Consider the following 25757-nt stretch of genomic DNA (forward strand, 5'->3'; position numbering starts at 1 on the left):
GATAGCCATGAAATGACCAAGTAAAAATGGACAATAAAGAGATCGAAGCAAGCTTTTTAGGCTAAAATAAAATTTGATTACATTATTATATATTAATTGAACTTAACAAAAACTAAATATAAAAGCAACACAAAGAATTTGTTTTTCTAAATGTATTAATTATTGCAATATAAATTAAATTAAAATTTTGTGAAAACGATAAAACCACTTTGTTGTAATTTATTGAAAGATGAATTTTTGGTCAAGTATTGCTTTACAAAATTTTTCTTTTGCGTTAAAGGCCGATGTTTCGAACGAATTACTCTTCATCTTCAGGGCAACTATAAAAAAATTCCATCTTTCATTTTATATACATGATTTGGTTATTAATTTTTGATTCCACATTTCTGTGATTTTTCGTAGGGAAAATTGAAGGTGTTAAATCACACGAACTAGGCGACCAATTGACGGGCTCAAAACGTGAGATAAACTGTTCATCGGATGCGGCTCTCAATTTAGTCATTGTTTCGCGTACCCTGTAGGATTTAGGACAGTCTTGTTGAAACCACATGCCAGACATGTCCAATTTTTCCATTTGGACAAAAAAGATCGTCAATCACACAGTAGCGCTCGCCATTCACAGTAACGTTCCTCCCATCGTCGCCATTGAAGAAATACGGGCAGATGATGACATCGGTCCATAATCCACACCAAACAGTAACTATTTTGAGATGCGTTGGTAGCTCTTGCAATGCTTTTGTATTGCAATGCTTCACTCCAGATGCGACAATTTTGCTTGGTGACGCCAAAAATATACCAGCGAAAAAATCACCCTTTATTATACAATTTTTCAAACCATAATACACATTTGATACAGAATACAGATTACAGATAAATACAAATCAGCTACTCGCAAATGAAAAATCGCCTTTCAAAATCTCTCGGTTTCAGTTCATAAGGCACCCAGCTGCCTTGATTTTGAATCATTCCCATGGATTTTCATCGTACAGAAACTGCTCGTTGAGTCACTTCCAATGATTCTGCAAGCTCCTCTTGCGTTTGACTTGGAAACGAACGGAACTAATTTGTACTCCCAATAGAAACATTAGTTATTTTTAACTGGTTGAAATCCCTTTGCATATTGAAAATACATAGATTTTACAATTTTCGACCAGTATTGGCTTTCCTTTTCACTTAAAGAATGTTTGACATTTTAAAATGCTTAAATGTTTGTCCTTTTTTATAGTTGGTATCGTTAGCTCTCTGCTCTACCCACCCCTAAAGATGTTTGAATCTGCGATTTTTTTTATTGACATTGACATTCCTTTTGTGCAATAATGGTAAGCAATGAGACCATTTCATGAACCAACATGGTGATGAAAACAGTCACCTATGATGCCGTTATGAATTTCTTCGTCAATGTTTATTGCCAACAATGATATTTGTACCGAAATCAAAATACCGCGTCAACGCTAGAAATGAGCATGACAGGCGTCGCTACGTTCATTCAGCGCTCGGTTATGACAGTCATATGGGTGTGATAAGCGTGACATGCATGTGTGACTGCTCAAATAGCAGGCAACTACGTTGCGTTTGACAAGAATAATCATCACATAACAATCTCAAAGTTAAATAGACTAGGATTTATCGGGTCATTTCTGAATTGGCTCCAGTCATATCCTACTGGTTGCAAAATGATAGTGAAAGTAGGACACTGTACAACCTTACCATTTGCTGTTACCTCTGGAGTTCCTCAAGGAAATCACCTTGGACCGTTTATCTTTTTACTTTATCTCAACGATCTAAATTTTTCGATCAAGTGCATGAAACTATCGTTCGCCGATGACTTCAAATTATTTCATGTCATCAAATCCACAGCTAATGCAGAGTTCCCTCAAGAGCAGTTGAATAATTTGACTAATTGGTGTAATATCAACAGAATGGTTTTGAACGCCTCCGAATGCTCCGTCATCTCTTTTAGTCGCAAACGGTCTGTAGTCAGTTTCAACTATATTTCACAAAGTGGTTCTGGAACGTACATCGTCTGTGAAAGACCTTGGTGTCCTACTGGACTCCAAGTTAAATTTCAAGAAGCACATTGAGTTTGCTACCTCCAAAACCTCCAAGCTACTAGGATTCATTTTCCGCTAAATTACTAAAGAATTCGATTATGTACATTGCTTGAAAGCATTATATTGTACCTTAGGTCGCTCTCCGCCTCGATTGTCTGGTCACCATACTACCAAAACGATATCCAACGCATTGAAGCAATCCAACGAAAATTCGTTCGACTCACTCTGTGTCGGCTTCCTTGGAGATACCCTTGGAACCTACCAAGTTACCACGCCAGATGCAAACTGATTGATCTTGATTTGTTATGTGCTCCTACAGCTTTTACAAATAGATATTCATTGCCGTAATCTTCGAAACTATTCTTTTCTTAGGATCCCCTATGTTAGAACTAATTATGAGTATAATGAGCCTTTTGCAAGCATGTGCCGAATATTCAACCACGAAACGTTGTCAAGAAATTGTTCCTAGGTTTACTATCTAACTAGGGTTTTAGTTTTAGTTTAAGCGAAATGTATCATTTGGATGACTTCAATCTGTTGATGCAAAAGAAGAGGAGGTTTTATGCCTGCTGGAGAGCAAGTTTGACAGAAACGAACTCCACCGAGCTTTTCCTTACTCCCAATAAACAAATTAACAAATTGAGTTCGCTTTCACATCTCATCCAAGTCAGTCGATCAAACAAAACCGCTTACGTTCGGGATGGAAGAAACCAAGTACAGTATTGTGTAGTGAACAATAGAACGATCTCGAAACGAGTGAACCAAACGACTTCAGGCAGTGCAAAATTCGACCATTCGATAATTTGAATTTTTGCTTAAAGAGCAAATGCATCTTGACATTAAACGTGTGCACTTACTTCAATGCAATAAGACGAATAATGTTGTTTACATCCAGTTTTATACAGAGTTGGATGCAATTCAATTCGCTAAAGACAATAACAATGTGGAGCACGAGAACATTAAGTACAACATTCCAGTATATATGGAAGATAGTGCTATAGAGGTGTGTGTACATCATCTTCCCTCAAACGTCGTCGATCCTTATATTCGCAAAACAATGTCCCAATACGTAGAGATTCTCTCTATCGAAAAAGAAAAGTGGAAAAACTGTTTCCCCGGTATTCTAAATGGCGTACGTTTGTTACGCATGCGCTTGAAGAGGCCTATACCTTCTTATGTGACTTTCGGTCAGGATACAAGAATCCCGTGCAAATCAGTTGATACCTACGACAATCAGATGGCCACATGTCAATATTGCCAAAATGCTGTTCACTACGGTAAGCCATGTGATAAAATGGACAAGGAGACAACTACACCAAAGGACAACGGTGCTTCACACCAACCCCAAACAACCCCAGTACACCTGTGACAGCCACCAACAACAATGAAGCATCCCCTTCAACGAAACCATCCAACGTATCCCCTATAGAACAAAGTACACCAGCTGCAGTTAACAACTTACCCTCCAACAGACCCTGTCAGCTTGTAGGGAAATCAATCTTCAGTTCAGCAACGCCATCGCACGGTGTCAAATTCAACATACCATGTCAATTGTATGGGTGCGCAGTGCTGCTATTTTGGCGCGCACGAATTTGACATTTCTCTTCCCTACTTCTGTGTACGAGATTCGATGCGAACTCGCCTGAGGGCGCCATGCTCGTAAAAAATGTTGTTGCCAATGATTTGTTCGGGAAATGTGAGAGCTGGATATCTTGTTAATATGATGTCTTTGCCTCCAACCAACCAGCACCGATGCGGCAACGAACGACGAGCCACGAACAAATTACCCCTAAATCCTCGCAGGAGGGAAATGGAAGTTCCTCTCCCCCTAGAAAAAGGGTGACAACGAGATCCAATTCAAAAAAAAAATTATTAAAAAAATCGGCCTAATCGGCCACGTAAAGCTTGTACGCAAATAGGCCTGAATAAAAATATCTTTTCAATAAAAAAAAATAAACAAATTTCTGCAGTTCTGGTACAAACTTAGAAAGTTCACTTAAAACGGTCAAGTGAAGAGACCGTTTCCAGGGGGTCAGGATCGTTTCGCCGAATGGGCCATTTCGCCAAATGATATTTTGCCGAAAGAGTTAATTCGCCGAATCGTGTAGTTGTCTTAAAATCGTATTGCAATTGATTCAAAATAAAGAAAAATTAAAGATGATATTGTTCACGTCCGTTTCGTTGACCTACAATCGTACTTCTTCTCATATTAAAAATACACGGAACGACCGAAATTAGCTCTGCGCCTAATTCGTATTACTGTTTTTGAATTAGTTGATTCTAACAACAAAATTTCCAAAATAACTATAAAATTAGTTAAAATGTAGAATTTACTGTGCTGAAAAAAACTCTTATTTTTAGAGAATGTGTTTAGTTGGCGAATATTCTGGACACAAACCAGCAATATTTCAATCCAACACGAAATTCTCATTGACAACTAATTTCGTTATTAAAATCAGAAACTTTGATTCTATTTATCTATCACCGTCATTACTGAAGGACAGCAGTGTCAAAGCAAAACAATCCATTAAAAAGCTAAAAGGGACAGTCTTGTTGAAACTGCTCGCAAATTGTTTAGATGTTTTTCGCATGTGTTACGTAAACTGTTAGTGGAAAGTGTATTTATTCAGAATTTGTGCGCACTTGAAGCGATTGTGCGTAATAATGTTTTTACGCGGAACAGTGATGTGAATTTCGAATGTTTCACTCTAATTGTGATGAAGGTTTTTTGTATCTTCAAACCTTCCGAGATGCGCCGTCCGGTGTACTATTTGTATTCGGTTTTTGTTTTCCGAGTGCTCAAAGTTTTCAGTGAGAATGAAGAAACAGTGATTTAGAAGAAAAAAAATTCAAAAAGATGTTTACGTTTCGTTTATGTCTTTTTCTCCAACACAACATCGTATTTATACCTGCCAATATAGAAAAGACAACCGCGTCTGAATTTTTTTCGGCAGTAGTGTGCCATCTAGTGGCTAGTAGTCATTAAGGTGTTACCGTTTCGGTGACAGGGCGCCATATAGCTGCAGATTGCAGAAGCCAATTCAACCATTCATATTGGTTGAAAACAACATTATATTTCTTTAATTCAACTAAAAAATTAGTTGACTGGATATGAAGTGTGCCTTAGCTAAGAAATGACAGTACGTTTAATTTGTGAATTCAACTAAAAAAAATAGTCATTTCAACAAATATTTTATTATTATTAAGGGAATGAGAATAAAAAATCTAAATCAGCAAAAGTAAGATTTTTTTAGTTGTCTCAAAAAATAACTAACTAAAATCAGCAAATCAACTAAATTTTTCGCGAAAATGCTGATTTCGGTCGTTCCGTGTAACGGACAAATTCATTTCCTAGCGTTTAATCCAGAAAGTCTTGAATAATTTTTTTTTACTAGTTTAAGATCATCAGAACAGGAATAATCCCAAGAAAACTTGTTGATTTGATTAGCATCAAAGCATTTGTTTTGGTGTATCTATCAGCCAAATGATCGCGGAATTTTCCGTTCAGTGAGTGCAAATGAAAAAAAGTATCTAATGAAACTGGCGTCGACTCGGCGGCTTTGAGCCGCCGAACCATCTTGACTTCGGTTATGTGACTGCGCCTTATCGATTATCCAGGAGGCATAAAAACAAATATTTTTGATGAATAGCCAGAATGTAGTTTTCGAAATTACTTTTTCGGCGACATGACCCTTTCGATGAAATGACTCTTTCGGCGAAACGACCCATTCGGCGAAACGACTGTCGACTGTCGACGAAATGACCCACTCCCGTTCTCCGCTGGCTTTTTTCAAGTTTACAGACTTTTTCAACCCTGCTTGAAGAAATTATTTATCCACATGTCAAACTGAATCAAACGTAATTCATCAATAATAAAATTAAACAGCTAGTTTTTTACGTTTTTAACAAACAGTTTATTGATTGTATAATTTGGTCATATATAAGTACGCTATTTAGTGTAGTGTTGCTATCAATTCCACGGTAGGTCTAGTAGTGGATGGTCGTTGTTGTTGAGGGATATTCCCACGATGTAGTCGATGTGCTTCCACAATTTACCGATTCAGGATCATCGCATTCACAGGTATTTTGATTGAAGCGTAGATGCTTGGGACAATTGAATGACACTGGTAGAAGCGATATGCACGCGTAGTACTTGCTACAATCTTCGTGCGCTCTCAGGACTACGTCGTTCGGGTCGAAAATTGCCGGACATGGGTCGGTAGCTTTGACGCACGATACTGGTGGCTTGGTACTTGCATCAGTGGTGGTTGTCCAAGACACCGTGGTTGTGGGCTTCACAGTGGAGGTTGTCGAAGTCGCTGTGGTTGTTGGTTTCACTGTGGAGGTTGTCGAAGACACTGCGGTTGTGGACTCCACAGTGGAGGTTGTCGAAGTCGCTGTGGTTGTTGGTTTCACTGTGGAGGTTGTCGAAGACACTGCGGTTGTGGACTCCACAGTGGAGGTTGTCGAAGTCGCTGTGGTTGTTGGTTTCACAGTGGTGGTTGTCGTAGACACTGAGGTTGTGGACTCCACAGTGGTGGTTGTTATGGGTTGGCAATTAGCGTTACCAGGATAATCACATTCACAAGTATCTTGGTTAAAATGAAGATTCACAGGACAGTTGAGTACCAGGGGCATATACGATATGCACAGATAATATTTCCCACATTCTTCATGAGCTCTCAAAATAATATTATTTGGATCGAAAACAGCAGGACATGATTCTGAATTTGTGATACACGATACTGCGGGATCTTGTGCTTCCGAAATACCAGCTAACTCTATTGATCTTCGTTTCGGACGTTTCCCACACGGAGCCTTTTTGCTGGTAGTACACAACAGTTCACTTTCACTCCACCATGAACCGGCGGGACAGGTTCGAACAATCTTGATCTGTCCTGCGCAAACAATGTACTTTGCACAATCTTCGGGATCAGCGAACAGATTCACACTACGATGGGGATTGTTGACACACTGACTGTCACTTTGCACTGACGATACCAGCAGTAGAACGGTAAAGACGATAATCCGAACCTGAAGGGCTGTGTCGGAAATATACAATCAGAAGATCCCTGTAACTTTCAGGTTTCAGTCAAAGCAATATTCTTACCTGTCATTTCGAGTAGATTGCAAGCTATTGTTTCAAGGTGAATTCCAGTACTAAATGCATCAAATACGCGCCGGAATAGTTTTATAGATTAGGCACGTACTACAATGTGGTTTTATCATTATTTACATCCTCATTCACTTATCAATGATTGGATGAAACCGTCGACTTTCGATGATGATTTAATTTCCTTATTATATTCTACAGTTTACATTCTAATCTATTTATTTACTAAAACAGTAAACTGTATCGCAATCGAGCATCGAGTGAGCTGACATTTAAAAAGGTTTTACCGATAAAAGTGGCCCCGCTTCTGGGTGGTCTCTGATCAATTATCGAGAACTTTCCGAGTGATGATGATGAAAAAAAAACACTTTATCGTTGCACCGCAGCAACGGAACCTACACTCGAGAGACAGTTCCTGTGTGCGTGATCATGATAACTGCGATCGCTTAGTCTGGAAACCGGATCGAAACATAAAATGATGATTTTTATTCCCGACCGAAAGATACATTGATGTGGCGGCCCGTGGCATTCGTATTGGAATTTCCAAAGGGACTGCAGTCAAAATAGTGAGAATCATCTTCAAATTGGATTTTTTTTATCTTGATTAATAGCATAAGTCCATTGGACAGTCCCCTTCATACGGTTCGGTGGAATTGATAGAAGCACGTGTGAAAACTATTTGTGTATTTAATTAGTGCGTTGATTACACCATTTGCTCGATGTTTTATTGTGACTTTTCAGGTTCTAATTTGAACAGTCATTGGAAAAGTTTTGGAATTGAACTTAACAGATCTTCTTACAAATAGAAGCCCGAATGCAGGGCCATCGAGAGAGCTTGTCGGGCCCGGGGGAACTGGAATGAAATGGGCATCGTCGGATTAAAAAGCACATTAACTTAACTTTCTCATTATAAAGAACTAACCCACCTCGTAATGTGATAATGTCATTCTCGTTCATCGAAACAGTCTCATTAACATATCCTTTACCATTTTATTAAGATAAATTTTGACACTAATTTGGGCTCATTTCATACATCAATTTATTCAGATTGATTCGAGTAGTTCACAAAAATATGCTTCAGGGTTAATGTCACATATTCGGCAACATTTCTCAGACCAAGCGTATCAGCAAATAACACAGATAACGAGAAAATTCTAGCGGTAATGAGTTTTGACGTTTACGTCACTTATACGATTATATCATCGGGACCGTAAGTGAGCCATTTGAATATAAAACCTGTTTAATAAACACAGCGTAGCTTCGAAACAAGCCTAACTTTGAAATTGGTTTGGCCTTCTTCGAGAAAATTGAGCGTTTAAAAAAACAACACGTTTGTTCGGTTACATCACTTTTACCATCATATTTCTGGAACCAGGTAGTCACAGTCATTTGATCTTCGAACTTGATCAATGGCCTAATAGTAGCTTTCAAACGAGCCTAAGCTTGTTGAATTCGGTTTAGCCATCTTCGATAAAATTGAGCGTTAAAAATTCGTTAAAAGTTGCAGGCACATACACAAACACAGACATTTTCCGATCTCGTCGAACTGAGTCGAATGGTATATAACACTATGGGTCTCCGAGGCTCAGTTCGGAAGTTGGCTTTTTCAGAAATTCTGTTACCTTTCTATGGAGAAAGGCAAAACAATTTTGAATCTTCGAATTTTTGCCCCCCTTGAGAAACTTCGCACCCGGGGGAACTCCCCCCTTTCCTCATCTCTCTCGGCGACTCTGGCCTGATGAGTAATAAGCAAATTTATAATATTCTGATTATCTATTTGGTCTAGATGGAGGATTTCAGTCTTTTTTAAGTTTTATTAATTATCTATTCTCTTCATATGCAGAGTAGTGTTATTGGAAAAACAATTTCTCCGATTAGAAGCTGGCTACGGGTTCGAGTCCCGTCTCTGCGGTGACATTTTCGTGGTTTTCGTTACATAGTTGCATTCGCCATATCATTTTTCCAATCAGTTTTCCGCGTTAAATACTGATCAAATTTAAATTTTTGCCTTTGCCTCACTGTGAAACTCGACTTTTAAACCCAGGCCCGGAGAGCCGAGTGTCATATATCATTCGATTCAGTTCGTTGAGTACGCAAAATGTCTGCGTGTGTATGTGTGTATGTAACGTTTTTTGCACTAACTTTTCTCGGAGATGGCTGGACCGATTTTAACAAACTTAGATTCAAATGAAAGGTGGTCCTGTGGTCCCATATAAAATTCCTGAATTTTGTTTAGATCTGACTTCCGGCTTCGGAGTTATGGGGTAAAATGTGTAAAAGAATCAAAATATGTGTTCTAATTTTTCTCAGGGATGGCGTGATCGATTTTCGAAACTAAGATTCAAATGAATGATCTCATGATATTTCACAAAACTTCTGAATTTCATCTGTATCCGATTTCCGATTCCTGAATTATAAGGCGATTAGTGTAAAAATTTCAATTTAAAATACTCGCTTTTCATTCGACGACTACCGGTTGCAGAGTTATAGGGTAAAGTGTTTAAAAACTTTTATACCATCACGAAAAAAAAAAATTCTAAACTGACCCCAAAACTACTTCATTCGATAATCATGATCAGTAGATAGCCAAACAAACTGGTTTTGGCTATCCTGGTCCTCAGCTTCCAATTCCTGAGGCACAGGAAATATTGGTCATATTTTCTCAAATGGATCTCACTCAATTTTCCCAGCGATGTCCACAAAATTAGGTTTTAATGAAAGTTCCTGTGGTCTTGTACGGAATTTCTGAATTTCATCTGGATCCGGCATCTGGTTCCGAAATTATAGGGTAAAGTGTGTTAAAAATTTTATACCATCACTAAAAGGGGCGGAACAGAAAACGTGAAAAATTTCTAAATCGGCCAAAAAACTACTTCAATCGGTAGTCATTATCAGTAAACGGGTATCTAAACCAATTCCGGTTGATCTTTCAAGAATCGAAGAAAACTATGTTAAAGAATACCACAGTATTATATATGATAGTATGTTTGATATAAAAAAGGTATCATTACACCACTAGGTGGATTAAAACAGGTTTTTTTTCATATTTTATATTCATTGATAATTACAACTTTTACCCATTCATCAGGGAATTTTAAATATTTAAAATCGATTTTTTTTAGAATTAGAATATTTTCAGTTTTTTATTCTAAAATTTGACTAATTTTTTGAACATCACTAGCATAACACGTTTTCGTAGGATTTGTCATTTTTCGACTATAACTATTTGAAAAAAAAAATGGTAGAAAAAATTTGGCCCTTTTCGAAAGAAAGTCTAGGTCAATGATTCTCAGAGTGGGCACTGGCTAAATTTGAGTGGGTAGTAAACACAACATTGTTAACTGGTGGGCAGTGAGTCGTAAATAGTGGACTTCGCTACCTTCAAAACTCTATATTACTCTATGAACTCTAGCAAATATATTTACGACAAGTTTTTATACATATGGAACTCAATTAAAGACGGCCCCAGAAAGTATGGACGCACTTTGATTCACAAGTGTTAGATATTTAAATTCTATTCGATATACTGATAATATTAGACTACAACAACAGAATATTATTCTCAACATTTGCTACTTAGTCATTGTAGACTAGCTGGCGCACCTTTTTGCTAACGTTCCTCATTAAATTCCGTACAGACTTCTTGGCGACAAGTTTTGACACTTTTTTACAACCTTTTTCGAACTGTTGAATAGTTTCGGCTGCCGAGACATGTTTCCTAAGATGTGCCTTCGTTAATGCCCAAAATTCCTCAATTGGTCGAAGTTGAGGGCAATTTGGTGGATTCATGTCTTTTGGGATGAAAGTGACATTTTTGGTAGTATACCATTCTACCGTTGATTTCGAGTAGTGGCAAGAAGCAAGATCTAGCCAGAAGACAACAGGATCCTTGTGGCTTCGAATCATGGGTAGAAGTCGTTTTTGTAAACATTCCTTGATGTATATTTCGCTGTTCATTGAAGCAGTGGTGATGAAGGGTTTCGAAATCTTACCGCAGCTACAAATTGCTTGCCAGACCATAGCTTTCTTACCAAATTTTTCGACTTCAATCGATGTCTCGGACTGGTTTAACACTTGCCCTTCTCGCACCGTATAATATTGTGGTCCTGGCAAGGATTTGTAATCGAGTACGTAGGTTTCGTCGTCCATGATTATGCAGTTTAAATTTCCAGCAAGAATCGTACTGTACAGCTTTCGAACCCTCGGCCTGATCGATGCTTCTTGTTTCGGATTACGTTTCGGTTGTTTCTGCTTCTTTTAGGTTCGAAGATTCAAACGTTCTTTAGCACGGAGAACATTTGACTTCGAAGTGCCCACTTTTTTGGCCACACCCCGAACTGAAACCTCCTTCTTTTGCTCGAACGCCTTCGGTATACGTTTATTCAACTGAGGGTTAGCAGGACCTTTTTTTCGTCCCGTTTTCGGTTTATCCTTAAAGGTGTTATCCTCACCGAACTTCCTGATTGCATTTCGCACGGCTTTTTCACTTACTCCTTCCATTTTTGCTATCTTTCTCAGTGACAGTCCGCGTTCTGTGCACCATTTGTACACAATTTTTCGACGTGGTTCTGCTGAAAGTCCACGCATTTCGAAACAAAATTTCGAAATTTATGGGCCGCATTTCGAAACAAAAATAAACAACTGCACAAGTGGTTAGAGAAGAGTATAAACAACAGGACTCAGCCATAAAAATTGACAGATTCTGAACCATTGCTAAATGGCAGCGGTTTTTGGTTACGTCCATACTTTCTAGGACAGTCTTTAAAAGTGAATTTGGTATAAATTGAAGTCGTTGTAAGAGAAGTAGATTTCATCATACTCACTGTACCCAATCAATCAAACTTTATTAGCTGTGTGGGTGAACGACCGACTTGAATTACTTATCGCGTGATGCAGAATCAACACATTCTTGTAAGTCGACAGTCTTGCTGGATTTCGACGTTTCTGTGACATCCGACGTTCGAATCCCCTCCCTGGCTGCCGGCGAACGATCGCCGAATACTTTTATTACATTACAGGGTCCGGCACTCGAAGTGTAACCAATTAAAAAGGCCATAAATTCAGTTTGGAAAATTACTTTTACTTAATTCAAAGTACAAAATGTGTAAAAATAATACAAAATTCAGAATCAATTCACTTTTGCTCGATATGACCACCTTTTGCCTTGACTTGATGACTTGAGAGAGCGAAGGAGTTGCTTCGTTTAGCCGAATGTGACTGGCAGGTATTTTGGCCCACTCGCGGACAATAACTTTTTTCAGCGCCTCGAGACTGGTGTATCTTTTAGTTCGGACTTTGCTCTCCAAAATGGCCCAAAGAGAATAATCCATTGGATTCGCATCTGGTGAATTCGAGAGCCATTGTGTGGACGTGATGAAGTTCGGAACGTTGTTTTTCAGCCATTCAGGTTCACTCGAGCTTTGTGAGACGGTGCCGAGTCCTGCTGAAACGTCCATGGTCTGCCACCGAAATGTTTGTCTGCCCACGGCTTCAAAGCAACCTCCAGAATACTTTCCCGATAATATGTCGCATTTACTTTGACGCCAGGCTCGATGAAAACGATTGGAGAGCGCCCATCTGCGGTTACAGCGGCCCAAACCATTATCTGTTGCGGGTGCTGCCTCCTGGTGGCCAATCGATGACTCAAATTCTCGTATGAACGGTCGGTCAAGTAAACCCTATCGTTTTGAGAGTTTACGAATTGCTCAATTGGAAAAATTTTCTCGTCAGAAAATACAATGTTCGGAAATTGACCGCTTTCGGCCAAACGAACCAACTCCTTCGCTCTCTCAAGTCATCAAGTCAAGGCAAAAGGTGGTCATATCGAGCAAAAGTGAATTGATTCTGAATTTTGTATTATTTTTACACATTTTGTACTTTGAATTAAGTAAAAGTAATTTTCCAAACTGAATTTATGGCCTTTTTAATTGGTTACACTTCGAGTGCCGGACCCTGTAGTAACAGTTAATGAAGTTAACTGAAGTTTATCAATTTCTACAATTTTGTGAGCGAGTAGTATGATTTTTTGCGATGCACAAGCAAAACTTTGACGGGTTGCGACACTTGTTTCGATGTCTGCTCTGCACTGACGAGTCTAAGACGAAACGTAAAGAAAAGTAAATGCTATTATGTGCCCAAAGCACAAACATAGGATAACCCCTAAATGATTTCAAATGTTTTTGATTTTCCTCTCATACAAGAAGTAAAACCGAAACCATGAAAACCAAATATTTAAATATGCGTTTATCTTTGTTTTTATATTTCAATATTTGTCAATTACTGTTTGTTTAAGCAAATACCATGCAGTACATTATGTATTGAAGTGCGATAATTATTTCAAATGGCAAGTGGAGATAATCTTCTATATATGTATATAAAAATGGATGTAAGTTTGTAACGCCATAACTCTGGAACTACTGAACAGATAGCCACAAAACTTGGCACAGCTACTTCTTGCATTTCAGAGATGGTCCTTGGGATATTTTTATAGAAGAGGGAGCGTAGCAAGTTTCATTAACAGGGATTGGGGATCATGGAAAAATTCATATAACTTGACGAGAATCGATACGTTTTGAAGACCATAGAAACATTTAGCATATCTCAGATATGGCTATACGGGAGCTGGATGTAGCAAATGCCTTTAAAAAGGGGGGGGGGGGGGGTATAATGTTTAAAACGGTATAACTTCGAAACTACTGAACGGATCGCCACCAAATTTGGCATAGATACTTTTTGCTTTTCTGAGAAGGTTATAAGGTTATTTTAATAGTGGAGGGAACGTAGTAAGTGTCCTTATCAGGGAGGGTCATAAAAAAATTGGTCTAATTTGACGAGAACCGATACTTTTTTAAGACCATAGGAACATTTTGCATATATTAGATGTGATTATATGTGAGGTGGATGTAGCAAGTGTAATGTTTTTAACCGCATAATTCCGGACTGCTATCGAACTTGGCACATGTACATCTTGCGCTTCAGAGAGGTTATGAGAATATTTTTAAATGGGGAGGGAGCATAGCAAGTGTCCTCAACAGAGGGGGTCAAAACAAAAATTATGTAATATGACGAGAATCGGTACTATTTGATGCCCATAGATACTTTTTGCACATCTTAGATATGATTATAAGGATATTCGTTGGGGGAGGGTGTAGTAAGTTCCTCTAAAAAGGGAGTGTAATGTTTGTAACAGCATAACTCCGGAACTACTGCACGAATTGCTATAAAACTTGACATAGATATTTCTTGCTCTTTAGAGATAGTCATAAAGGTATTTTTATAGGGAGGGAGCCTAGCAAGTGTCATTAGCAGGTTGGGTCATGAAAAAATCATAAAATTTGACGAGAATCGATAATTTTTGAAGACCTTTTTTTAAAATTTTTGTTGATATACAATTCAATGATTGTTGAATATAAAACGCATATTTTTAGTATTCCGTAGACGATTGAACGAGTTCCAAGTAATCTTTTGTGTAAATCTCCTAACTTACCTTAGGTATTAAGAAGAACTTAGACAGTTTGTTGACGGCTTTTTGGCGTTTCTTTTCCACGATTTCATCCCAGCTGTGCGATCGGAGTACCAGCGATAGGATAATCCTGTTCTGCGTTTCATGACAGTGTGCTTTTTCCTGTAAAAGAGTAAAAGTGAGTGATTAAATTTTTGCTTTGGTTTTGAAATAAAATTTCGAAGAAACTTTGAAAATCAAATTTAGAACTCAACGTAAATTTATTAAGTTTCGAGATTTTAAACCTAAACATTCATTGCAGGAATACAAAACTGAGACTCCAATACTTCAGAGTTGTGACCAATCGAGTCGAGATGTAGAGATGTTTGTCGATACGTTGAAGCAGCACAGTACACTAAGAATCGTTACACTGAGTTCGTAAACGCAGAAGGTCAGGATCAGCAACGGATTGTAGTTCCTTGACTTTGCTTCGTTAGATGACTTAGAAATGCCATATCTGCCGGGCTTAACCTCACAAATTGATAAATTCTGTATTTATTTCAAATACCATATTCTCATAATTTAAAGGATATTGGACTTTTAAAGAAGCTAAAAATGTTTCAATCTCTAGGGTCATCATACACGAAATCTTTTCATTTTTTTCTCCTGATATGATTAGAACGTGTTCCATTTTGATGGTAAATGAATACGCTTTCGACTGATTTCACACTTGCCTGTTGCATGAAAAATAATCAATAATTTTGTGTCTAAGATCCAAATGAAATTCAAAAGTTTTGTATTGGACCATAAAATCATTCTTTTGAATCAACGTTTGTGAAAGTCGATCACGCCGTCTCCGAGCAAAATGAGTACGTAATATGAAAATGGTATTTAACACTAATCACCCTGCAATTTCGGAACCGAAAGTCGGATCAAGATGAAATTCAGGAATTTTCTATTGGATCAAAAGACCGATCATTCGAATCTAATTTTGTGAAAATCGGTTCAGTCATCTACAAGAAAAGTTAGTACACATATTCTCGTTTTTATTGCACATAACTCCGGAACCCGGAGTCGGATCCCAACAAAAATTAGAATGTTTTATGGGACCACAAGACCTTTAACTTGAAAATAAGTTTGTGAAAATCGATTCAACCATCTCCGCGAGGAGTTTGTGCAAGAAAAACGGTAAAAGTAAGACGGAAAAATGGGGATGCAGTGGGCTCAAATCAGCTTTAATCGATAGGTTTTGTCAGTTGACGGCCAAACGTATCGGTATCCATTCCGACTATACCAGTCCCCGGCTTCCGGATCCGGAAGCACCGGAAATAGTGGTAACAAACTCTAAAATCGAACGAACTCACTTTTCTGGGTATTGCTATGGTTCAAATGAATGGTCTTATGATTCCCTACATAACTCCTGAATTTCATCCGGATCTGACTTCCGATTCTGGAATTACAAAATGATCCAGGATCCAGAATTTCAATCCGTCTTTTACAGCGCACCGGTACGTACACGGGTGGTACGGAAAAAGAAAACACAACACCGTCTCTACGAATGAAGCACACAGCGTGAAAACTAACACCGAAGGTCGATTTTGAAAACACAAGCGAGACCATCGGCACCGAGCACACATGAGTCCGAGTTTTCAATCGTTTTGAAGAAAACAGAATCACGACAATGGCACGAATGTCTGTGGTAAAGACAGGACATTGAAAGATAAAAATGTCTAACCTTCATATAGTTGACGACACAAAAAAGTACGAAACTTTTCGAACTTGAAGTCGATTACGGTTCTGGGAACAGTTAGATAAAATGTCCTATATTGCATCGATTTCTCGTGAAATTTTAATTAGAAAAGCACCATTACACCACTAGGTGGATTCAAACAGGTGTTTTTCATAAGTACGCATGTGATTTTTGAATGAATTCTTCGGTGTTTTTAGTAAAACATTTTATTGACTGTTGTTTTAGATGACATTTTGGAATTTCAATCACTCATTACCATGTAATTTCGAAAACAGAAATTGTTTGAAACCATAAAATTATTCCTTTAAATCTAAACGTGTAACAATCGATTAACCATTCTATGAGCTTTAGAGTATTAGCATAACCCAAAACAGTTCGTATAGCCATCAATTAACAAAACGAATAAATTGGAATGCACACATATATAAAATCGTGTAAATTTACGTCGTTTGAGACCGACATATTCGAGCGTCAAAAATGACTCATTTTTACAATTGATCAAACACATATTTAATGCATTTTGACATCTTTAAGTGCACAAGCTTGTAAGTTTACACGGTTGCTTGAAATGTTCGGCAAGTTTGACCAAAATTTAAATCTTTTATGTAAAATTCCGTTATTTTATGCAATACGTTTTAATGAATTGAGTCATATGTGCGGTTGTGTCACCTGCAAATTTAATGTTTTTTTGGTGCGTGGTTTTGAGCCCAACTTTGACAACTTTTTGGTATTGTCTTCTTCTATGACTGTTTGAATTTTAAAAACGCATCATCCTGAAATTCAAGAATCGGAAGTCGGAAACGGAAGAAATTCAACAATTTCGTAAAGGACCATAAGTCTAAAAGACTTTTTGTTTATGAAATCCGTTTTGGTCCTCTTTTAGAAAACGATTGAGTTCGTCTATTCCTGATACTTTCATAACCGGAATTCGGATATCGATGTACCCAAAGTCAGTTAAATTCACCTAAGAGATTGTGAACCATCTCAATTGATTCAACATTTTTGAAGGAGTTCCAAATTAAATTTTTGGATATTGTTACAATAACTTGCAACAGGCGTTTCCAGAATTCTAATACGTTTATTCAGACGAATTAAATTTTCCCTGCAATACATTTTTGGTAATTACAAAGATATGTTAGAAGATGTACTTGACTTACGTTTAGTGCCTTACTCTCCTATTAACGACCGGAATATGAGTATCAACAGTAGTTAAATGTGGCAAACTGTAGGTGCAGTAATATGTATTTATGAAACCCAAGGAAGATTTAGTGAAAGGAAATGATACCTGCTAGAATTATCTCAATGCTCATCAAATACGGACTGATATTCATAGATATCGGACCCACATATCACACGTGGCAATTATAACCCTAAATAGAAACCTACGTATAAATTAGTTTAATATGTCACTAATTATAGCTACAACCTTTACCTTAGATGTTATTCACGGTTTTAAGCAATTTCACAATAGTTCCTGACAATAGATACGGTAAGGCCAATTATATTGTTAAAGTTTTACTAAACTTGCTAGCGTTGCGAGCAGACTGAACTCACAGTTGTATGTGCATTCAACAGATATCGATTGTTCACTAATTCTAACTAGGTCTGCCTATACAAATTGGCGCCAAGGCTAATAGTGTTCGTGCTTAGTTTCTAGTTATGTTGTGTTGGGTGCTGATCCCTCGTACGTGGCGAGGTGCGGTTGCGTTTCGGTGATGTGATCTCGGCAAAGGGCGTAACACTCCCCCCCAGTACGCTGGAGACATCGTCCAGCTTACTTTCGTTAACTCCAACATCGAGAACTGCAATTTTGGTTGCAGGTCGCTCGTAATACCGTTCGTTGGTTTTTACAACAGCGCTACGAACTTGTCCATCTTTATCACTCTTATTGACTGCCACAACTCTTCCAATCGGCCAACAGTTACGGGGAAGCTCCGGGTCAGCAATAACAACAACATCTCCGATTTGAATGGGTTTTACGTGTTGATGCCACTTTGAACGACGACGTATGGTAGGCAGGTATTCCTTAACCCACCGTTTCCAGAATGCGTTCGCGTAGATTTGCGACGCCTTCCAGTTTCTTTTCAGTGCTGCCGGACCGTCATCGAATGGTATGAGCGGTTTGAGCCCGCTCGATGAGGCAAGCAGAAAGTGATTGGGTGTTAGTGCGTATGGACTCTCATCATCGACAGGAATGTAGGTGAGAGGCCGTGAGTTAATAATGTTTGAAATTTCCAAGAGCGTGTTTCTTAAAACTTCATCGGTTGGATTACGCGGAAGTTTCATCTGATTGAGAATTTTTTTTACAGATTGTACAAGTCTCTCCCAGCTACCTCCCATATGCGGAGAGGCCGGAGGATTAAATGACCATTTGGTGTTGGGGGTGGTGAATTCCTTTATAAGCTGGTTCTGGTCAATTTTCCGTAATGCCTCTTTCAGTTCACGACTTGCACCGATAAAGTTGGTGCCCTGGTCACTAGATAGCTCCAAAGGTGTTCCTCGCAAGGCCATGAAGTTGCGCAGAGCTAGTATGCAGGAGTCTGTGTTGAGAGAGTGTGCAATCTCGATGTGAATAGCTCGCGTAACCAGACATGTGAGCAGGACTCCCCAGCGCTTCTCCACTCTTCGACCAACAGCAACAGACATCGGACCAAAGTAGTCTACACCAGTGTAGGAAAATGGTCGCACAAAGGCAGTTAGTCTCATTGAGGGAAGATCAGCCATGAGAGGAGGAGCAGGATGAGCAAGACGATTTTTACAGGTTTGGCATGTACTTCGAACCCTGTAGCATACACGACGCAGCTTTGGAATGAGGTACTTTTGTCGAAGCTCGTTTACGACTGTCTCGTGGTTGAGGTGATGATAACGTAGGTGCATTTCTCGTACTATGAGATCCGTTATATGATGGTTTCGAGGTAGAATAATAGGACAGCTAGCGTCTGGAGTGGAATACTCACAAGCACTCGTCCTTCCCCGCATTCGTAGCACATCTGAATCGTCGAGATATGGTGAAAGTTTATAAATAGGACTGCTTTTGGGTATTCGATGGCTATTCACATGGTTATTTGAAGCGGACTTGACTAGAATGGCTATTTCCTCGAGATAAACTGAACTTTGGGCCAGTCTGTAAAGGTATGATTCCGACAGCAATAATTCTTCCTGTGTTAGCTCACCAAGAGAAAGTGTAACTCTATCCTTAGTAGCCTTGAGGTTACGGATGTAACGTTTAATATATGCTACATGACGCAGAAGGCCAACCCATGTAGAGAAATTTTCACAATTTACTACTGGTGTAGTGACTCTATGTAGTCCGACAGAGTGCTTCAATTCTAGCGAAGTTGTTCCGATATGTGTCGGCATTACAGGCCACTCAGTTTGATTCTCCCAGATGAAGCCACGTCCTCGAAGCCATCGACTGTTTGAAGAGAAATCAGGAGTCTTCTGCCACTTTGTCCCGTCGTCTGCTGGGTTCAATTTGGTGGGTACCCAGCGCCATTCAGATATTGCGGTGTTATCTAGGATCTCTCCAATACGAAAACCGACGAATGGGCTATAACGTCTATGATCGGAGTGTAGCCAGCATAAAACGTCTCGGGCGTCGGTCCAAAAAAAACGTTGGTTGATTTTGATCCGATGGCTAGCAGTGATTGTTTGCGCTAGACGAGATCCGATGACGGCTGCTTGCAGTTCCAGCCGGGGAATCGAAATCAGTTTGTTTGGTGCTACCCGTGTTTTTGCTGCAACGAATGCGCATTCGATTGTTTCATATTCTTGGAATCGCAAGTAGGATACCGCTGCCATACCGTTTATGCTAGCATCTACAAAGGTGTGCAGTTGGATAATCGTTCGCTGCGAGTATGGAGTAACTAGGCGATAACATCTTGGGACTGATACTGTTTCCACATTTTTGATAACACTTAACCAGGTGTGCCATCGTTCAAATTGTTCTGTTGTGATCATCTCGTCCCAGTCAATGCCTGAGCGCCAAATATCTTGGATCAGAATTTTGAGAAACATAAGCACGTTAGCGATAAACCCTAACGGGTCGTAGATGCACATCAAGACTCGCACCACCTCTTTTTTGGTCGGTACACGTTGGCCACTGAGTAATTCTTTATCTGGCTTAGTAGGTAGTTTGAACGTGAATGTATCGGAGTGAGAATTCCACCACATGCCCAGTACTTTTTCCATTGACAGATGTGATGATATGTTTATATGCTTCTCGTTCTTGCGTTGCTCGTTCAGCGCGTCCATCACGTGACTCGAATTTGACCTCCAGCCTCTTATTTCGAACCCACCTTGCGCATGAATGTATCGTACGCTGATCGCTAGCTCGATTGCTTCTTGCTCTGTTTCGACACTGCTCAACATGTCATCGACATAGTGGTCGTTGATAATGGCATTAACTGCAGCGGGAAAGTTTTTTGCGAACCGTTCTGCGTTGGTGTTCTTCACAAACTGTGCACAGCTGGGAGAACAACTAGCACCAAACGTCATCACCTGCATGACGTAAACTGAAGGTGTTCGACCAGGATGACCGTCGTTCCACAAAAAACGTTGACAGTGTTGATCCTCGTGGTGTACTCCGACTTGGTGGAACATTTCTCGTATGTCACCTGTTACTGCAATGCGAAACTCTCTAAATCGGAAAAGAACGTGGAGTAGCGATGAGAGCTGATCTGGTCCTTTCAGAAGGAACGTATTCAGTGACACTCCTTGTACCGTTGCTGCAGCGTCCCATACGATACGGAGTTTTCCTGGTTTGTTTTCGTTCGTTACTACAAATATTGGTAAGTACCAGACACGGTCAACATAAGTTTGGTCTTCTTCCTCTGTTAGTTTCCGAATGTATCCCTTTTGTATATAGTCTTCAATTTTGGTTTGCAGGGCATCTGCTAATTTTGGATCGCGTATCATCCTTTTTTCTAGGCACTGTAATCTTCTCAGAGCCATTACTTTGGAATCTGGTAACTGAATATTATCGAATTTCCAAAGTAACCCCGTAGTATATTGCTTACCGTCGAAGACTGTACCCGATTTTAGTAGTTCCATGGCGCGTTCGTCATCTTTAGATAAAAACGACTTACTAGGAGCATAGATGCCAAGACTGTCTAAAGAAAGATATTGTTTCATCTCAGTGTGCATAACCTCACACTGACACACATGGTAACTAAATTCGTTTTGATTGTCATTTTCAGCAAAGCGTTCCACTATCGAGCAAGGACCGTATACTATCCATCCCAAGCGTGTGAGGGTGGCTATAGGTTCATTATCACCACCTTCGCGTGCCTCAATCGGATGGTCCAGATGAATGTTATCCATTCCCAGTAATACTCTAGGACGAACTCCCTCATACGATTCGATTGTTAACCCTAACAAATGCTTATAGTGTTTGGAAAGGTCATCGATGTGCATAGTTTGAGAGGGTAGCTGAAGATTTGCAACTGTATGCATTTTTTTCAAACGATTTCGTTTCCCACTGAGACTCCCGGAGATTTCAACCGAAAACTTAACAGATTTGGATTCATATCGACCCTGGCCTCCAGTCCAGCTGATGCATAATGGAGCCTTCTCGCCTTCTAAATCTAATTCTTCCCAAAGACTATGTTCAACCAATGAGCATGTCGATCCGCTGTCGAGAAATGCGTAAGTGGTTATCGACTTTCCGTTGTTTCCATGTAGGGTAATTTTAGCATATTTGAAGAGAACCGCACCAAGGCAACACTGTTGTGAATTACATGAAACGGTTTGAGGAGAAAATTTGTGTTTATTATCGTCGTGAAGAAGTTGATGGTGTAGGTATGGACAGCCATTTTTTCCACAGGGAATTTTTGCATCGCATGAATTAAAGTGCTTTTTTAGACACTTACGACATATATTTTTATCTTTAATCGTTAACCATCTTAATTGTGGAGACATCTTCCGAAATCGTTCGCATTTATCCAGAGTTATGCATTCCTGTTCGCACACGAGGCATGTATTGGTATTGTGTTTGTCCGATGTGTCCGAGTGCAGATGAATATACGCTTCGTTATTACGATCCCGTTGATTCCGCGGACATCTCGGTCCAGTTTGTGGCCTTGCCACTTTGCTTAACGCATCTACTAGGTTTCCAAACCATGCACTGAAGTCAGCTAGAGATACTGTGTCCTTACCTTGTCGATGAAGAGCCCAGTTGAGTTTAATTGTGGTTGGCAGGCAATCGACTAGCTCCTGCAACAATGCGACATTGTACAAGCATTCGTTCATGCGGCACGCTTGAACAGTTGCGCAGAGATTTTGTACAGCAACTCCGAAGTCAATGATTGTTTCCATTTTGTCAGCTTTTGGTTGTGGCATAGATCGAACACGTCTCACCATGGTTTCAACGATTATTTCAGGATTTCCAAATAGTGTTTTCAATCTTTGAATGATGATGGTTACATTTTCTGGATGTAGGAGGAGGCTTTTAACAGAGTTAAGAGCACGATCATATAGGCTGCGCTCTAGGCGATCCAAAAGCTCATCGTTTCCGAATCCACACATTCTTGTCGTACGTTCAAATGCAGCTATGAATCGGGGCCAGTCCTCTGGGTCGCCTCCAAACCGCGGTAGATCTTTAACGGTATGTCGCGCAGCTAGGTGATTTTTATTCAGCATCATGGTATTAGGCTGACCGTGTGCCGGGATACGTGGTTGATAGTTGAATCGATGCGGTGTAAACTCTTGTTCGATCGGATAACCGGGTAATACAGTTTCATCCGTCTCTATGGGGCGATCAGAAATATTGTCAGTTTCTCGTAGCCATTCATCGATTTTATGAAAGTTTGTGGTGGACTCAGCATCATATTCCTCATCCGTGTCTTGTTCAAGCAGAACCTGTTCGAGCTGTAATCGTTCTTCGAGCTGCTTTTTTTCCAGCATTTGTCGCTCCTTTAGCGCCTTTATCTGAAGCTCTCGTGCTTTTGCAGATCTACTGGAACCCTTTGATGACAATGTGACGCTGCTTCCACCATGAACAGATTGCTCAGTTCTTTCGGTGATGGTGCTTAGTGATGTTCCTGTCCGTCGCTTCAAGCCGAGATTGTTCTGTGTCTGTGGTGGCTGATTTTGTGGAAACTCGTATTGAGAAATCCTGTAGGTGGATTGCTGCGAGAGTGATGGAGTAGTAATTGACATTCGCTGCAATCTATCGAGCTGTTCTTGAAGTTTGCGATTAGTCTGTTCCAGCGCGTACAATCGCAGATTAGATTCGGTATTAGTCAATTCGAATCCTATTGGTGAATCAGGTCTCACTGGTGTAGATGATGCCAGGGGTTCTTTGACTTGAATCTCGTCTCCGACTACATGTACTGCATGCTTATTTCCAGACTCCCGCCGGTGCTGTGACTGCCACTCTTGTCGCCGTTGCAAGGATGGCCATAGCGGCTGCTTTAGATGTTCTAGGTGCATCATGAGGTCGTTGGACTCAACGGACTTCTTTTGGCACCGATTGCAGGTCCAGGGTGCATCAAGGATTTCCGAGACTACTCGAACACACTCATAGTGATACCAAAGCTTGCATTTATTGCAATTTACCATACGACTACTGCCCGACGCTTGACATTTCCCACATTCGACGCTACCTAGCTCCGTATCGTCCTCCATATTGCCATTGGCACCCAATACACTTTCGAGTGACATTCCGGTTAAGTTAAACGGAAAATTTAAGATGTTACAATAACTTGCAACAGGCGTTTCCAGAATTCTAATACGTTTATTCAGACGAATTAAATTTTCCCTGCAATACATTTTTGGTAATTACAAAGATATGTTAGAAGATGTACTTGACTTACGTTTAGTGCCTTACTCTCCTATTAACGACCGGAATATGAGTATCAACAGTAGTTAAATGTGGCAAACTGTAGGTGCAGTAATATGTATTTATGAAACCCAAGGAAGATTTAGTGAAAGGAAATGATACCTGCTAGAATTATCTCAATGCTCATCAAATACGGACTGATATTCATAGATATCGGACCCACATATCACACGTGGCAATTATAACCCTAAATAGAAACCTACGTATAAATTAGTTTAATATGTCACTAATTATAGCTACAACCTTTACCTTAGATGTTATTCACGGTTTTAAGCAATTTCACAATAGTTCCTGACAATAGATACGGTAAGGCCAATTATATTGTTAAAGTTTTACTAAACTTGCTAGCGTTGCGAGCAGACTGAACTCACAGTTGTATGTGCATTCAACAGATATCGATTGTTCACTAATTCTAACTAGGTCTGCCTATACAAATTGGCGCCAAGGCTAATAGTGTTCGTGCTTAGTTTCTAGTTATGTTGTGTTGGGTGCTGATCCCTCGTACGTGGCGAGGTGCGGTTGCGTTTCGGTGATGTGATCTCGGCAAAGGGCGTAACAGATATCTTCCGAATACCGGTAAAGCTGTAAGTTTACTTGGTCATCGACTATCTGAATCTGCAAACCCTCGATAAATTGAAGTGAAATTGACATTTCAACACTAATTATCCTGTATCTCCTGAACCGGAAGTCGATAAAAAAAGAAGTTTTTATGGGATCTTAAGACCTATCATTAGAATCTTAGATGGAGGAAATCGATTCAGCCATTTACGAGCAAAATGAGTGACATTATTTCGATTTCATTACATATATCATTCTGTAGCTCCGAAAGCAGGGGTCGAATCCAAATGAAATTCAGGAACCTTGTATGAGAGCATAAGATTTTTCATATGAATCTAAGTTTGTAGAAAACGGTCAATTCATCTCCGAAAAAATTGAGTTAAGTTTAATGATTTGTTCTAGTCTTGTTAAGACGTAGAGACGCCTTAAACTAGTTTTAAATTTGATCAGTTTCTAACGAGGAAAACATATTGGAAAAATTACAGAAAATGCGAATAACTGCAACTATGTAATGAAAACCGCGAAAAAGCTATCGTAGAGACGGGACTCGAACCCGTAGCTAGCTCCTGTCCACGGAAATTACCCTCAAACAAACCGATTGTAACTATACTGAATTCCGGAAGCACCAGAAATAGTGGTCATATAATCTAAAATTGAACTTAATCACTTTTTTTCAGAGATGACCGATTCTCACAAACTTAGATTCTAATGAAACATCTTGCAGTCCCATCCTCAATTTCTAAGTTTAGTTCTGATCCGACTTCCGGTTTCGATTACGGGCACCAAAATCCGGTACCGGAAATAGTTATCAAAAACTACTCGGAAAAAAAAACCGTTACTGCTGTCATGATTGAAAAATTATGAAACCAATCTTTTGGAAGCTTTATGAAGTCATTTTGATTTTTCATGATTTAAGGATCGAATCATGAGCAATAAGTCTTCTTATTAATAGGTAGATCGGCCATATCATCTTCTTCTAATGGCAGTCTACCTACATATATTCC

The 25757-nt window shown here is 39.5% G+C and overlaps 3 protein-coding genes across 15 annotated transcripts in view; all 3 read right to left on the reverse strand.

Annotated features, from left to right (window-relative positions):
- Positions 1 to 25757, reverse strand: part of LOC131434652 (uncharacterized) — a 554689-nt gene that overhangs the window by 102878 nt on the left and 426054 nt on the right. For all 9 annotated transcript variants that reach the window (XM_058601601.1, XM_058601596.1, XM_058601597.1 and 6 more), the window contains one exon: positions 14651 to 14788. In XM_058601601.1, coding sequence (XP_058457584.1) covers positions 14651 to 14788 — 138 coding nt within the window. The remainder of the gene's footprint in view (positions 1 to 14650; positions 14789 to 25757) is intronic.
- Positions 5942 to 7250, reverse strand: LOC131434657 (uncharacterized). Its single transcript, XM_058601612.1, has 2 exons — positions 7162 to 7250; positions 5942 to 7093 (listed from the first exon to the last, which is right to left on the reverse strand). The coding sequence occupies exons 1-2, from the start codon at positions 7166 to 7168 to the stop codon at positions 6039 to 6041; spliced, it is 1062 nt and encodes a 353-aa protein (XP_058457595.1). The 5' UTR covers positions 7169 to 7250; the 3' UTR covers positions 5942 to 6038.
- Positions 17409 to 21517, reverse strand: LOC131434654 (uncharacterized). 5 transcript variants are annotated; one of them, XM_058601609.1, is made up of 3 exons: positions 17788 to 21517; positions 17641 to 17725; positions 17409 to 17578 (listed from the first exon to the last, which is right to left on the reverse strand). In XM_058601609.1, exon 1 carries the CDS (start codon positions 21498 to 21500, stop codon positions 18009 to 18011), a length of 3492 nt encoding a protein of 1163 aa, XP_058457592.1. In that variant the 5' UTR covers positions 21501 to 21517; the 3' UTR covers positions 17409 to 17578; positions 17641 to 17725; positions 17788 to 18008. The 5 variants fall into 5 exon arrangements, with proteins under 5 accessions (XP_058457592.1, XP_058457589.1, XP_058457591.1 ...); XM_058601606.1 differs by having other exon boundaries at positions 17641 to 17737; XM_058601608.1 differs by having other exon boundaries at positions 17409 to 17725.

The sequence above is a fragment of the Malaya genurostris genome, chromosome 3 (genome assembly GCF_030247185.1).
Source record: "Malaya genurostris strain Urasoe2022 chromosome 3, Malgen_1.1, whole genome shotgun sequence".
In the NCBI taxonomy this organism is placed as follows: Eukaryota; Metazoa; Arthropoda; class Insecta; order Diptera; family Culicidae; genus Malaya; species Malaya genurostris.

Bases quoted from the DNA above. Each gene is read 5' to 3' on its own strand.
- LOC131434654 (XM_058601609.1), bottom strand. From the start codon at position 21,500: ATGCACACTGAGATGAAACAATATCTTTCTTTAGACAGTCTTGGCATC.